At 40.9% G+C, this 12,801-nt stretch overlaps 1 protein-coding gene across 3 annotated transcripts in view; it reads left to right on the plus strand.

Moving 5' to 3' along the window:
- MYH9 (myosin heavy chain 9) overlaps positions 1 to 12,801 on the plus strand; it is a 74,051-nt gene that overhangs the window by 22,484 nt on the left and 38,766 nt on the right. For all 3 annotated transcript variants that reach the window (XM_037387835.1, XM_037387836.1, XM_037387837.1), the window contains exons 4-5: positions 9,925 to 9,952; positions 10,760 to 10,853. In XM_037387835.1, the coding sequence (XP_037243732.1) occupies positions 9,925 to 9,952; positions 10,760 to 10,853 (122 nt within the window). The remainder of the gene's footprint in view (positions 1 to 9,924; positions 9,953 to 10,759; positions 10,854 to 12,801) is intronic.

A 12,801-nucleotide genomic window follows, 5' to 3' on the forward strand; every position in this document is an offset into this window, starting at 1 on the left:
GTGTTCAGAGAAGCAGGCAAGGAGAACCGAGGTAGTGAACTTTCCCTCTCAGTGATGAGCCTGTGGAATAATAGCTGTAGTGGGCGAGTATATGTATTGGTTGACAGAGGCTTTTAACAAAAGTATTTTAAATCCGGCCTTAACAGTCCGGTTGGGTGAAACAAGATTAGTCTAACACGCATTTCGAAGTGTGGTGGTCATTTTTGTAGAATAAAAGAAAGCAAGCAGATTGACCTTCCCCCCTTGCCCCGTATATACAAATGAGAAGGAAGGAACCATATATAATACCTGCTGCTTGTTTGTTACTTGAGGACTTTTAAATCTGGAGATCTGAATGTCCTGTATCCCCCATTCTGAGAGGAGGTCTTTAACAGATTTAGTGCTTGTGTTTGGGATGCTTGCAGAGTGTTCAGGTGTGGAGGTATTTTGTGCTTTTCTTCCTGTTTGTAGCTGGGTTATATGAAGAAGCATGTTTTGTAAGGTTTAAAGGATATAATGGACAGTTTGATTTGGCATGGCTTGTATGAACTTGATTACTCCTTTATTTTTTGATTAGCAATGATTAAGGTGTTTGTCTCTCCTAGGTCTTGTCATTGGCCTCGCTTTTTTTGAACAAAGGCCAGATAAAATAAAATCATGCTTTGCAATTCTAATTACACCCAGTTTTAGAGTGCCCTCACTACCACTTGCAGCTCGAGGCATAGGACTATAACAATATTACTGCCCAGAGTGAAAAGGGAGCAAGAAAAACTTCTTCCACTTACTTTTCATTGGTGGCTTTAAAAAAATTTTACGTGTGAAGAGTGCTGAAAAAGTTTGCTGAAGTGTGATGTCATGCAGAGCACATGGAAGAGCTAACATGATGGATCGATGAAGCTGTATTTGTAAAAGCCTTGAGTAGTGAGGGGTGATCAGTACAGACATGCTGCAGTGGACTGGTGGTAGGGTACCTATGGCAATTTGTTGAAGATTTGACAGCTCTTGAAGAAATACAGCTGTACTACTACTGATGTGTTACTGAAAGGAATGCTGTATCCAGAGGGAAAAAAATCTGTGAACCTGGACCTATACAGGACTTCAATTCCCTCAGACAAAGATTGGACCTGCTGTGAAAGACAAGGACAGATGCACCACCTATACTATATGTGGCAGCATGGTTGTCCATAAACCTCTTATCACTGTTTTGCTTCCTTTATTATTTTCTTCTCTTCCTTGCCCACTCCTTGTCAGCTCAGCTACCAACATACATTTTTCTTAAACAAGCTATTGACTTAACCCTACCGGACTTACTGTTCCGCAGAAAGAAATCTTTTCTATGTAGAATCAGAATGTTTCTTTGGCGTTTTTGTAAGGGGACTGAAAAAGTCCTTTTCCCTCTCTAGGCAAGTTAAACCATTTGGAACTGCAAGTGCATGCATCTTGTTGTCCTTTGCCCCTGCCAGATATAGCCGTATGTGGCAGTAGATGGCTAGACAGCTGCAGTTCTACAACAAGGGACAGGTAACCTTCCCTGGTCTGATGGTGGTTCAGAGCTAGTGGTTAATCTACATAAGTATTTTCTTTCCTTTTGAAAAGAGAAGGTGTCTCAGTCTGACCACTGCTTGAGTGATGTCTAAAACTCAGAAGCCCCAGACTTGAATTGCTTTAGTGTACAAAGCTGAAGAACGGCAGCCTTGCCTCTGTTTACCTAGCATGGGAAAGTTGCTATGAGCTCTGCTGGAGTGTTTACCTTTCCCAGAATAATTCTAGCTATGCAATATTCTCAGCAGTACTGACAGTCTAGAGTTTTATCCCAGCTCTTTGCTTGGTTTGAGATACCTTGTTGCTGACTTTTTGGAATACTTGTTGGATGTGAGTATCATTCCCAGTTAGCTTTTGAACTAGCCTGCTTTGACCTGTTAACTAGGTTTGGAAAAAAATTGTGTGTGTTGCTTCATATGTGTGTATGTGTGCTAGCAAGAACCCTAGAGATTGTTTTAGGGTTATTTGCTGCCTTATTTCCTTATTGCAAAGGATAACAGTATCATTCCAGTGTCTGCTGTGGGACTGAAGGAGAGTAGGCTGTTGCAGTCAATGTCTCTGGTCCTGGCTAGTCTCTGGGGTGATGGAGAGTAACATTCCTATTCCAGTTTCTCAGTTTTGCTTAGCGGTGGGGGAGGCTTGGTGCAGCAGCCAGTGGTATGGCAGGAATCTGTACAGAGAATAGAAGATGAAAAGGTCCGGTGCTCCACATGAGCCGGAGGCATTTAGGATTAGGCTGCCTTCCCTAGGTTACTTTCAGAGTGCTGAAGACCGGAATCCTTCATGATCTGGAGAAGGACAGCCAGCTGTTGACTCTGACTTCTGTCAGCATGGGGTATAATTATCTCTTAAGCTGACAGAGTGGAAAAGCCTTGCATGTTAATTGATTTGGACTCTTGAATTTATTATTTTTTTTTGGTCAATTTATGGCATTCTAATAAGCAGACTATTCAAAGGGATGTTAATCAGGAAAAGAATTGGGAAGGGAAAGGAAGATGAAAGCTTTATTCCAACCTCTGCTAATCCAGAAACTATTTAACTCTTCAGGCATCTATTCTGATGCACTATGGGTGAGCTTGGTCCTCTTTTTGTGTCTACCCTTGTTACTCCATTCACAAAAGTGTCATATGGCATTTATATATTCCAAGAGGTTAAATTGTTTTTTGTTAAATTTCACCAGAAATATTTCCTTGAAGCAATAACATGTGAACATGTTCAAAGTGAATTTGTTTTCTTTTTTCCTTCTTTCTCTGACCTAAGACATTAAGACTCAAAAATGAGATGAAAACATTATTTTGCTGCATGGTACTTGGAGAGACTTTGTGTGCTTCAAGCACAGAAGTGAAAAAAGTGCAACATTTCCAGCGAAAACAACTATTTGTTTTAATGCTTCTATTCCCTGTGTAACCTGGATGCCAGAAGCTTCAGGTCTGACTGCCTTTCAGAATAATTATTTTTCTGGTGCTGATTGAAACACAGTGCCTGCAAGTGGAGTGGTGTCTTGAGCAAACAAATCATTATTCTAATGCAGGAGATGTACACTGAAGGGGAACATTCTTTACCTCAATTCATAGTCTTCAGAGGATCTCTTCAGGAAAACATATTTTAAAGCTGTCAAACACCTGCTTGTCTCTTTTGGAACACAGGGGAATTTTCTATGTGAAATACTTATTCATAGAAGCTAGAAATTTCATTGGTATCCAGAGCATGATGGCTGTTTTAATGCCAGTGTCTGAAACTTCTGTAATATGTTAGATCAGTATGGTTACCCAGGTCTGCAAAGCACAACTTCCTCAACTAAGGGATGGGTAGCACAGGGAATAGACAGCGCATTGCTAATGAATGTACTCCCCGACTCCTTTCTCATCTAGTTTCTACACATATTAGTGTAGGGCTCCTAATGGTTCACTGAACAAAACTCTTAAAATCATTGTGCAGTGATTAAACCCTCCTTGACCTTGATGGATTAGTCTGCAGACCTTGCTGGTATTCACTTGGGAGTTAGGTAGTCTCTGGGTTTGCTGCTTAAAAGAAAAAATTCTGAAGCGTAGTAGCTTTGTGATCTGTGGGGGTTTTATTGGTCTTGTTACAGTAAGGGAGGAAACGGTGTTAGCTATTTTAAGGCAGATCACTTGCTGTTGTAGATCTTCATGTGCACCTCAGGCCCAGTTGTCATTTTCATAAGAAAGAGTCTTCTAGATCCGCTTCTATAGAACAAGACCTTGAAGTTTTTGATTTGTAATTCTTAAGACATTTACTTGTTTCTTAGGCTTCCAAGCTAGTAGAACCCTTCTGGTTTAACTTCCATGATCTCAGGTCTTCTTTCTCAGCTTGCTGCTTAGCATTGGTCTGCTATGTCACGCTGTATATTGTGCTGTCCCAAAGTGCATCTTTATTTCCTATACAGTATTCTGTGTGTGCTTACCAATTCAGAGAAACTTGATTGACAGAGCTGTTCAGATTAGAGGCACAGATGTCTTTTTCAAGTTGTACGTAAAGGTCGTTCTGTTTCCACGAAACCCAAAAGAATATAGCCTGTGGTTTCAGTAGTTAGTTTCCAAGATTTGTTCAAACTTCTGATGCATTAAGTTTGGATACAAATTATGGAGGATGTTCATTTTGGTGGTGTTTGTATACAAATGTATACAAATGAAAAGAAAATAGGTTCGTAGTTTTGGATCTTCTTAAGAAATTTTTTACATGCTTTGAATTACTTGAGACTTCTAAGTGCAGCTCTCAAAATCTGTGTCTCAGAATGTGGTTTTCAACAGAACAAGGAGCTAAAAGAGTCCCTTGCCCACTTGTTTTTTAGTAGTTACCACACCCTTTTTGCTTCATTCCTGCAAACCAGAGCAGGAGCTCTCTGGCAGTCCCTTATGTAATGCTTCAGCCCTTGCTGTCAGTTTCCATGCAGTTCACTGTTTCAGTACCGTGGGCTTCCTGAGCTTTTGCAGGCTGTATACCAGTTTTTCTTTCCTGTTAGAGCTTCATAAACGTTTGTGTAACCTAAAATTAGAGTCTAACATGTTTTCCTGTTTTGTTATCTCCAGATTCAGTTAAGGAATGCTAGAGGTTATGGGCTTTAGTCCAGAAATGGCTTGGGGAAGTAAATATTTGCATTTGACCCAGTAGGATATATTTCATTTTTTGAAATGAAACTTTTCTCCTCATGGCTGTCCCCAAGCTTTAGATAACGCGAAATTGAATCTTGGCACTGCAGTGTTCCTGCCAGCTCATGTGATACTTCTTTTTTCCCTCTCTCCTGTTTTACATCTTGACATTCTGTTGTTGAGAGCTGTCTTGGATATGCTGTGTTTGTCCTTCATTTGACTTTTTTTTTCTTGCCTTTTTTTTAACTTGATGATAATGATAGAGAAATTTCAAAATGCTGATAACCTATAATGCATTCCTTAAATGACAATGCAAAACCAGGCTCTCAGCTCTGTTCTGGTGTTCCCCCGGAGTGTTTTTGATCCTGGTTAAACAGGATGTAGGTTGAAATAGCGCAGTGAACATATTTGATTAGATTTTATGGCAGTGGGGTTGTTCTGAGTAGTACAGTCACATGCCTGGGGCACCTCCTGTTACAGAACTCTGGGGGAAGGACATTGGTTGCAAGATTATGTTGAGGTCAGAAAGAGATGTTTGAGGAGGGACTGAGAAACTGAAACTACTGCATGGTTGAAGCACTTGCATGCATTTAAGACTAATGCTTGCTTTAGGTCAACTCCAACTTGGTCAGCTAAGTTGGGCTACAGGCATTCACCACGATGCTAGGGGAGCAGTGTAGCAATGGAAACCTAGAGGCCCAGGCTCCTCAGTTCTGCCAGACGCTCGGTGGTTAGGAGGTGGGTGGTACCATCTAGCTATGGTTAAGATTTTAGCCTTAATGAGTCAGCTATAGGCAGTGGACTGCAAGCCAAGCCTTTCAGCTACACTTCCTCTTAGCTAGAGGGATGATGTCACCATTGTGTGAATGCTATATTACTTCTCCTTTTATGGAGATGAACAGGCTTGAAACTGGAGTCACTCATGCAGAGGAAGTGGGTGATAAAGGCCTGCTAGGATGTTCTGTAACTGAGATCTGGAGCTTAAATTGCACATTCTCTTCTAGCCTCCCAACCTTTTTTCTTCTTCTGTCCCAAAACATCTAAAAACAAAATTCAGGAGTTTGAAGGTCTGTTAATTTATCAATTATGCCAATATATTCGACCACAGCAGTTCAGCATTCATTCAGATTGGTTGTTTTGCAGTAGAGTATTTGCCTGAGGACTTTTTATGTACAAGATGTCTCTCTTGTGAAAACAAATTTTGGTTTAATTGAGTTTTTAATGTATGTGGAAGGTCCTGGAAGCAGTCTAAAATGCAGTCTTTTATTTTTGGACTGAAGAAAGTCAAGAATGAGTTAGATATTATGGGGGTTTTATATAGCAAAATTAATTGTATATAGCAAAATTAAAATTAATACTGATCTTGAGATATTATATATATATATAAAAATAAAAATATGTACACTGCTGTATAGCTTAAATATAAAGGATGTTTTACTTCCTGAATTTCTGGGTACTTGAGGCTGCTTCTTCTTACAATCTCTTGAATGCTATGGTGATGAGAGCTAAAGAAGTACCTAGATAAAAAGCTTCCCTTGCCAGCTGGTCTGAAATACAGAACTGTTGCTATAATTAACTAATGAGTTGTTATTCTGGATTGGTTTTAATAAGTGTCTCTGTTTAGGATTGAAAAGCAGATGCGGATTTCTTTTAATCAGGCGTTTCTTGATTGTGTTATTATAAGCAACTGAGTTTATGGTACCCAGCACATTCTCTTTTGCTGAGTATGTTGCTTGCACAACTGACAAAGGAGTAAAGGCAAGTGCTGACTGAAATTGTGCAGTACGCCCATGTTGAATGATTCTTTAAAAAAAAAAAAGGGGGGGGGGTGGAGTTGGCCTCTTGTCTGGGCAACTGAATTCTGATTTGTGATGGCACAAATCAGTATTGTATGGAGAATGAATATTGGCATTTAAAGCAATTCTTAATTGGAAGTGTATCTAAGAGTTATGCTTTTGTATGTGTTAGCTCATTGGCCCTTTGGTCGGCTCCAGTTTCCTGTTGCTCAACACATTATTTGAGTTGTCTGCCTGTATACAATTAGAAGAATTCCAGCTATCCCAATGACTGCTGCATTGCAGTCCTGGGAAAGAATTTCCCCCGGATTGCAAACAGGAATGTTGCCTTTTATGGCAGTGTCTGTATGCTGCCAGTGACTTGCCTGCACTCGCAGGTACGTTCCTGCTGGTTTAAAGCAGAGGTGACTAACGCAGCTGTAGCAGGCCACCAGGAAAGTATGCTGGGGGAGGAAAATGTAGTGCCGGGAGGATTTTGAACACTGTCTGCTACTTTTCCTGCCTGAGCACCTTTCAACACCTTGCTTTGTGTTAAGGTGTGGAAAAAATCCTGTGCTTGCCTGTTTGGGACTTTCTCAGGTCACTCCAGGGTGCTGTTGCTACCTTGCCTCAGGGGAATGTGGCTCAAAAAGAGCTTCTCAACTAAATATGACAAAATCTGTCAAACAAAAAATGTTCGGTGCCAAAGAGCTTCTTAGTATTACCTGATGTTGATCGTCTCTTTCTGTTGGGCAGTTGGTTTATCTGTCTGCTTACTGATATCTTTTTGCTGGAATAAGGATCTTCTCCTGGAGGAGAGGGAATGGGAAGGCATCTGCTATTCAAGTACTTGGGGCTCCAATGCCTGTCTGAGGACCTCCAGCTCATAATTCTAAGACCAGAGCTGGCTATCAGGAATAAGGAACACCTTTCTTAGTTGTTTTTTTTTTTTAAATTATTTTTTATTTCTCTTGAATTGGCTTCTTAGAAGAGTCTCTGTAGTACCTTGAGTGTGTGTATAACCTTTTCTAGGACAAGTGGACTGCTTGTTTATAGTCAAGTTTTCAAAAGTCAGGTGTTATTCAGAGACACAATTTTGTCCTTTCATATAGCTGCTTTGTGATAGAGAATTACACCCAGGTGTTGCGCTACCAAAGAATACATTTCCTTAGGCAATCCATAAAGGAGTAACTAGTTATTCCCCTGATCCACCCTCAAAGTGCCCAGTCATGCAGAGGGCTGGCATGCCCTGCTGAGCCCTTGACCCACTGGGAACCTTGAATGGGTGGGGCCTTCGGAGCTGGCTAACATCTACTCAGCCTGTCCCTCAGCAAAAAAGATGCGTATCTTTAAAGGCAATGATTAAAATTCAGCATTTGGAGAAAAATGAATATGCAGTGCTAGGCTGCAGTATCTGGTTTTGAATACACAAGAGTTTGCTGGATCAAAACCATGTTGAGTGGTGATTTTCTTCTGCTTGCTTTCTTCCAGTCTCAGGGCTGATCAGCTCTTTCTGAGAACAGTATTAACAGGAATAAAGCAGATTGTCCTCTAATTTTTTTGTGGTCGTCTGCATACAGTCAGTTTCCAGTAAAGAAGCTTAAGAGCAGGAGTTGCCTGTCTGTAACTTGTGAACCTAATATTTTCATCATTGGCTTCAGAATAATTTAAGAAAAGATAGAATCTCAAATTTGGTAGGTTTACCTGCTTTCCTTATTCCATGTGTCCAAAGGCTAGATAAACTCAGGTTATAAAGAGAGAGGTCTATAGGAGAATTTTCTTGATGGGTATGGCAATCATGACGTTAGGACTGAAATGCTAAATTCACTTGCAGCAGCAGTGTTTAAGGGTATAGAATATAGGTTTCCAGGTACTTGACCTCTATCTGACTACAAAGCCTACCCTAATTACAGTGCATTCTCTTTATCTTGCACAAAACAACTTGAATAGTGACTCAGTTATATCGTCTAAGTACTCTCTGACGGGAGAATACTGAGTGCACTTTGTTTCTCTAAGCTACTGGAGAAAGGAATAAACCAGTAGCTAAAATATGGAGACAGTCACATCCATAAACATACTGATGAAAGTTATTGCTGAAATAATTAGAGTAATTCTGTGAATTCTATACTCTTGTGGATGTTTGAGGCTTGCTTTCTCGCTCTTTGGAGATTAGACTTCATCCCAACACAAAATTTGGGCTATGCAAAAAAAGGAAAAAATGACAATAACTGGATGAAATCTTAGCTGCTGTGTTTCTGAGGTTCTCAGATTGGATGATCTGACAGTCCTCAGGTCTTGATCTTAAGCAAAAAACCCGTTAAAATCAAGCAAAACCAAAAAAACCCCATGGCCAAATGGATAATTTAGAAATTTTGAGTTTGGTGGCACAGTCTGTTCTGTGAGTGCCCCAGTAGCTCATGTGACTGCCTCTGAATGACTTGCAGTGCCCAAGTCTGTTCCATGTCTGAACAGGTCTCACTGCCCCTGTGATGACTACAAGTTGTTCTGGTACAGGCACTCTTCAGTTCGCCCAGTGCTCCCAGCTGGTTCCTGGTAGTGTAGGGGAGGAGTGGGATGCAGACTGGGGGAGGAGGAGGGAAGGGGGCACAGGGTAGAGGAGTGGATGGAAAGTGAAACCAAGGCAGCAGCAGGGGAGTGTTCACACAGAAGTGGTGGAGGAGCAGTGGGATGAAGCCATGGTGGAAGGACTAGTCAGGACTGTGTATGAGGAAGTGGAATCGCAGGTGAAAGCTGAAAGGAGGTTAAAGATGGAGAAGATAGTGGTGGATTAGCTGGGTGAATAAGTTCTGTAACTGGAAAGATATTATCACCTACAGCTGGGACTGGAACACAGGAATTAGTACGTCTACTGGTATGTCAACATGAAGAAGAAAAGGTTTCTGCTGTTACCAGCTGCTGTGTTAATACAGTTGGGGATGGTGCCACAAACAGACCAACTGTATAGGACTTGGGCTGCTGCTCAGTGTTGTAGTTTTCAAGGCCATTGTGTACAAAGTAAATAACAAAAAATTCTCACTGAGCTGCCAGTGTTTGTTTTGGGGGTGAAAGCCTCCGTTTGATGTGAAGTTTTGGCACTTCAGGATTTGTAATGGTTTCTGTTCCACTTCCCCCCTCCCCCTTCCATTTCCACTGCTCTGCTGATAACTTTTGTAAGTATGGGCCCGATATAACAGGGCAGGGGGGGCTGAAGAACAAGTAGGTGTACATCAAACTGTAACTCTGTGGTAAAGAAACAGTCAGTGGGAGATGTGTGGAAAAATTGTAAAGCAAACAATGTTCTTTCTGGATGTAGAAAACTAAACTGCTATGGTGCCAGTATACTTTATCATATGGTGGGAGGTTGGGGTCTCTTGTCAGAGAAGGGGTTATCTGGCCATATTTCTGAAGGTACTTGTCAGAGATTACTAGTTCCTGGTTTTGTCTTTGGTGTTGATTTCATTCTGTCACAGTTTAATTCCAGAATCTTAGTCTGACTGCTTTTTTAAATTTTATTCTAGATCGAGAGGATCAGTCCATCCTTTGCACGTGAGTGTTTACAGTCATCAGCTTGTCTGGATGTCAGAGTCTGTGTTTTTAAATTCTTGGTTGGATGACTCTTATTTGTAGGTGCTGGGAGTAGGCTCAGTAAATCAGGTAATAATGGAGAGTCAAGGAAGGTCCCACTACATTTCTTCCAATATATATTTAATCCTTTCTGCAGAATAATTTTTCTAAGAAGTGGATGAAGAAAGGGAGGTTTTGAAACAGTCCCTGTACTCAAACTCCTAAAGAAATACAGCTTTGTCAATGGAAAAGGCTTGGAAAAGTCCTTCAGATTTGATGCAGCTGTTATGTTTCAGTACATTCATACTGATAAGGCCAACAGAGTAACAGATACCCTTGAATCAGCAGTTTCTCTTCTAGACACACCAAAATTGGTTGGCCCTCAGTTCTGTTTAAGGAATTGGTATGTTTCTTCTTACTCAGGAAGTTTCCTTTTGAAGGATTCACTTCGTTACATTTCACCCCTACCTGTACAGCAGCCTCCGAGTTATTCTTCAGCCATTTGGCAGGCTTTGTATCCAAGTACTAGAAAGCGTAGTTCTTTATTGCCTTCCCTCCTATGTGCATGCATATGGAACCTGCATCTGGTGGCAAACGGCCGGAGGGCTAGCCTGCAGTCCAGCTACACTGCTACCAGCTTGCCAGTACAACTTGTTTTTTCTTGGGTTTAAGGGAGGTGCCGCAATGGCCAGAGTGCAGTTAAGGAGCTCTGTAGCCCTTTTGGGGTTAGATATATGAGTATGTCCCCCTATTTCTTGTTTGTGAATGAATTGCAGATTTTCTTTACAGAGGTGAATCGGGAGCTGGTAAAACAGAGAACACCAAGAAGGTCATTCAGTATCTGGCTCACGTTGCTTCTTCACACAAGTCCAAAAAAGACCAGGTAAGACCTAGGTTTAATGATGCTTTATTGCTGTGCTGACTTTGGACAATAAATATATATTAGCTGATGTTGTTAAAAGCTGTATTGCTCAATAAAAGCCTAGATACTAACATCTATCAGGGATCTGAGGAGGACAGTGAACTATGAAACAAGTTTGTCAAAAATTGCAAGCCAGGGAACACTGTTCTAAGTCATAACTCCTTTGAATTCAGTGGAGTTACAGTGGTGATAAGCTCATCCACAACCAGTTGGATTCATGGGCAAGTGCATAGGCAAGGGACACTATAAATGAAGGATCACCCATGCTGAACTTTTCATGGATGTATTGCTTATAACCAGTCCAGGCAGTTTACAACTGATCCTTCTGTGGAGGAGCTGTCTCCTTTCTTCTGTACTTTTATAGATTAGGCCTGGGTATTATATATACTGCCTCAAACCTGGAGAATGGAGTGATAGGCTAGTGGACATCAGCTGAAAGCTTTGAAATTGTAGAAAAAAAATTAAAGGGTGGAAAACAGCCAAGTGTTAGCAGCACATGAAAGAAGGGTGGTGGTGATGGTGGGAGAACTTCAAAGATGTCTCACTTATATTTTTTTCCCCCTCCCTCTCCCCCGATGGACTATTGCCGAATTCGTCAGTTGTATCCTCGTAGGTGAGCTGCACGTTTACTGCACGTTCTGCACCAGGAATGCATTTTCTGTCCCATTGTGTGATTTTTTTTTTTTTTTTGAGCAGCTTTTCACTCCACACCAATGTCACTTTCTGCAGCTAAAACAAATCCATAGACAATTCACAATTTTTTTTTTGTGTGGTGCACAGTAATCTTTTTGTGAGGATGTTCAGTTGGAGACTAATATCAAGAATACTTGTGTTCTGTGCTCAATACTAGTTTGCATTTAAGATTTTTCTTGCAGAATTTTCCAAGACATACCACTTCAGAAGTATTCCTCCAGGGCAATAGGACTGGACCAGGCTTTCCTAGAACTACAAGCATGTAGTGTGTGGTGTTCCTAGTAAGACAAATGTAGTTAGGTGTTTAGCTTTGTGTTCATTGCAGTGAGTTGTGGCTGCATGTTGTGAAGAAGGTTGAGGGGAAGGCTGCCCTGCAGACAGGGTGTTCTGGGGCTGAGCTTGTTAGCCAGAGCTGAACAAGTTGGAAATGTTCACTGGTGAGCTGTGTTAATGCAAGCCAGATGCCAAGTGTGTCCACTGTATCACAACAGAAGGATTTTCCCATAGTAGCTTAACGTGTAGACATCTTATGTGTATAGAGTATACAAATAAGAAGGCATTTCTGCACACAGGCATACTGTGTGTGTGCGCACACAGAGTAATAAGTAACTTCTGGAATCCAACAAAAAAACCCCAACCTTGTATGTGCCAGAGTTTCAGACGTATGAAGACTTTTTCCATGGTCTGTCAGTAGCTTTATTTAGAAACATTCTCCTTTTTTTTTTTTTTTTTTTTTTTTTTTTTGGTGTGTGTGGAAAATAAAATCATGGAGTTAAGTATTCTTCCCCTGTTTATCCTTGAGCAAAATTTGAACCACTAAAGCAGGACAGACAGTCTTCTTAGGAGAATAAACCAATTCTAAATTGGACTGGTTGGTGATTTGCCCAAGTTCTGTATTTACTGCCCCCCAAGTTTTGATTCTTCTGAGAAGTTCTGCAGCTCACATTCTGCTCTGATTTTGTAACTAGACAGTAGCACCAGCCTTACCAGAGAGGATTTAGAACTGGAGTCTTTGAATGTAATTGGTAATGAGTGCTCTATGCAACAATTCCTTACAAACCTTGAACTTGCAACCAGATTATAAGTGTTTATGAAGATGAATGCATTAAATTTTTTGAAAATCTCAGGTATGCTGATCATGGCAGATTTTCTTCTTTAGGTAGAATATGATAGTGCCAAACCTTTATGCTGCAAGACTCTGCATAGAACTTAATCA

This window comes from Falco rusticolus, chromosome 5 (genome assembly GCF_015220075.1).
Source record: "Falco rusticolus isolate bFalRus1 chromosome 5, bFalRus1.pri, whole genome shotgun sequence".
Classification (NCBI taxonomy): Eukaryota; Metazoa; Chordata; class Aves; order Falconiformes; family Falconidae; genus Falco; species Falco rusticolus.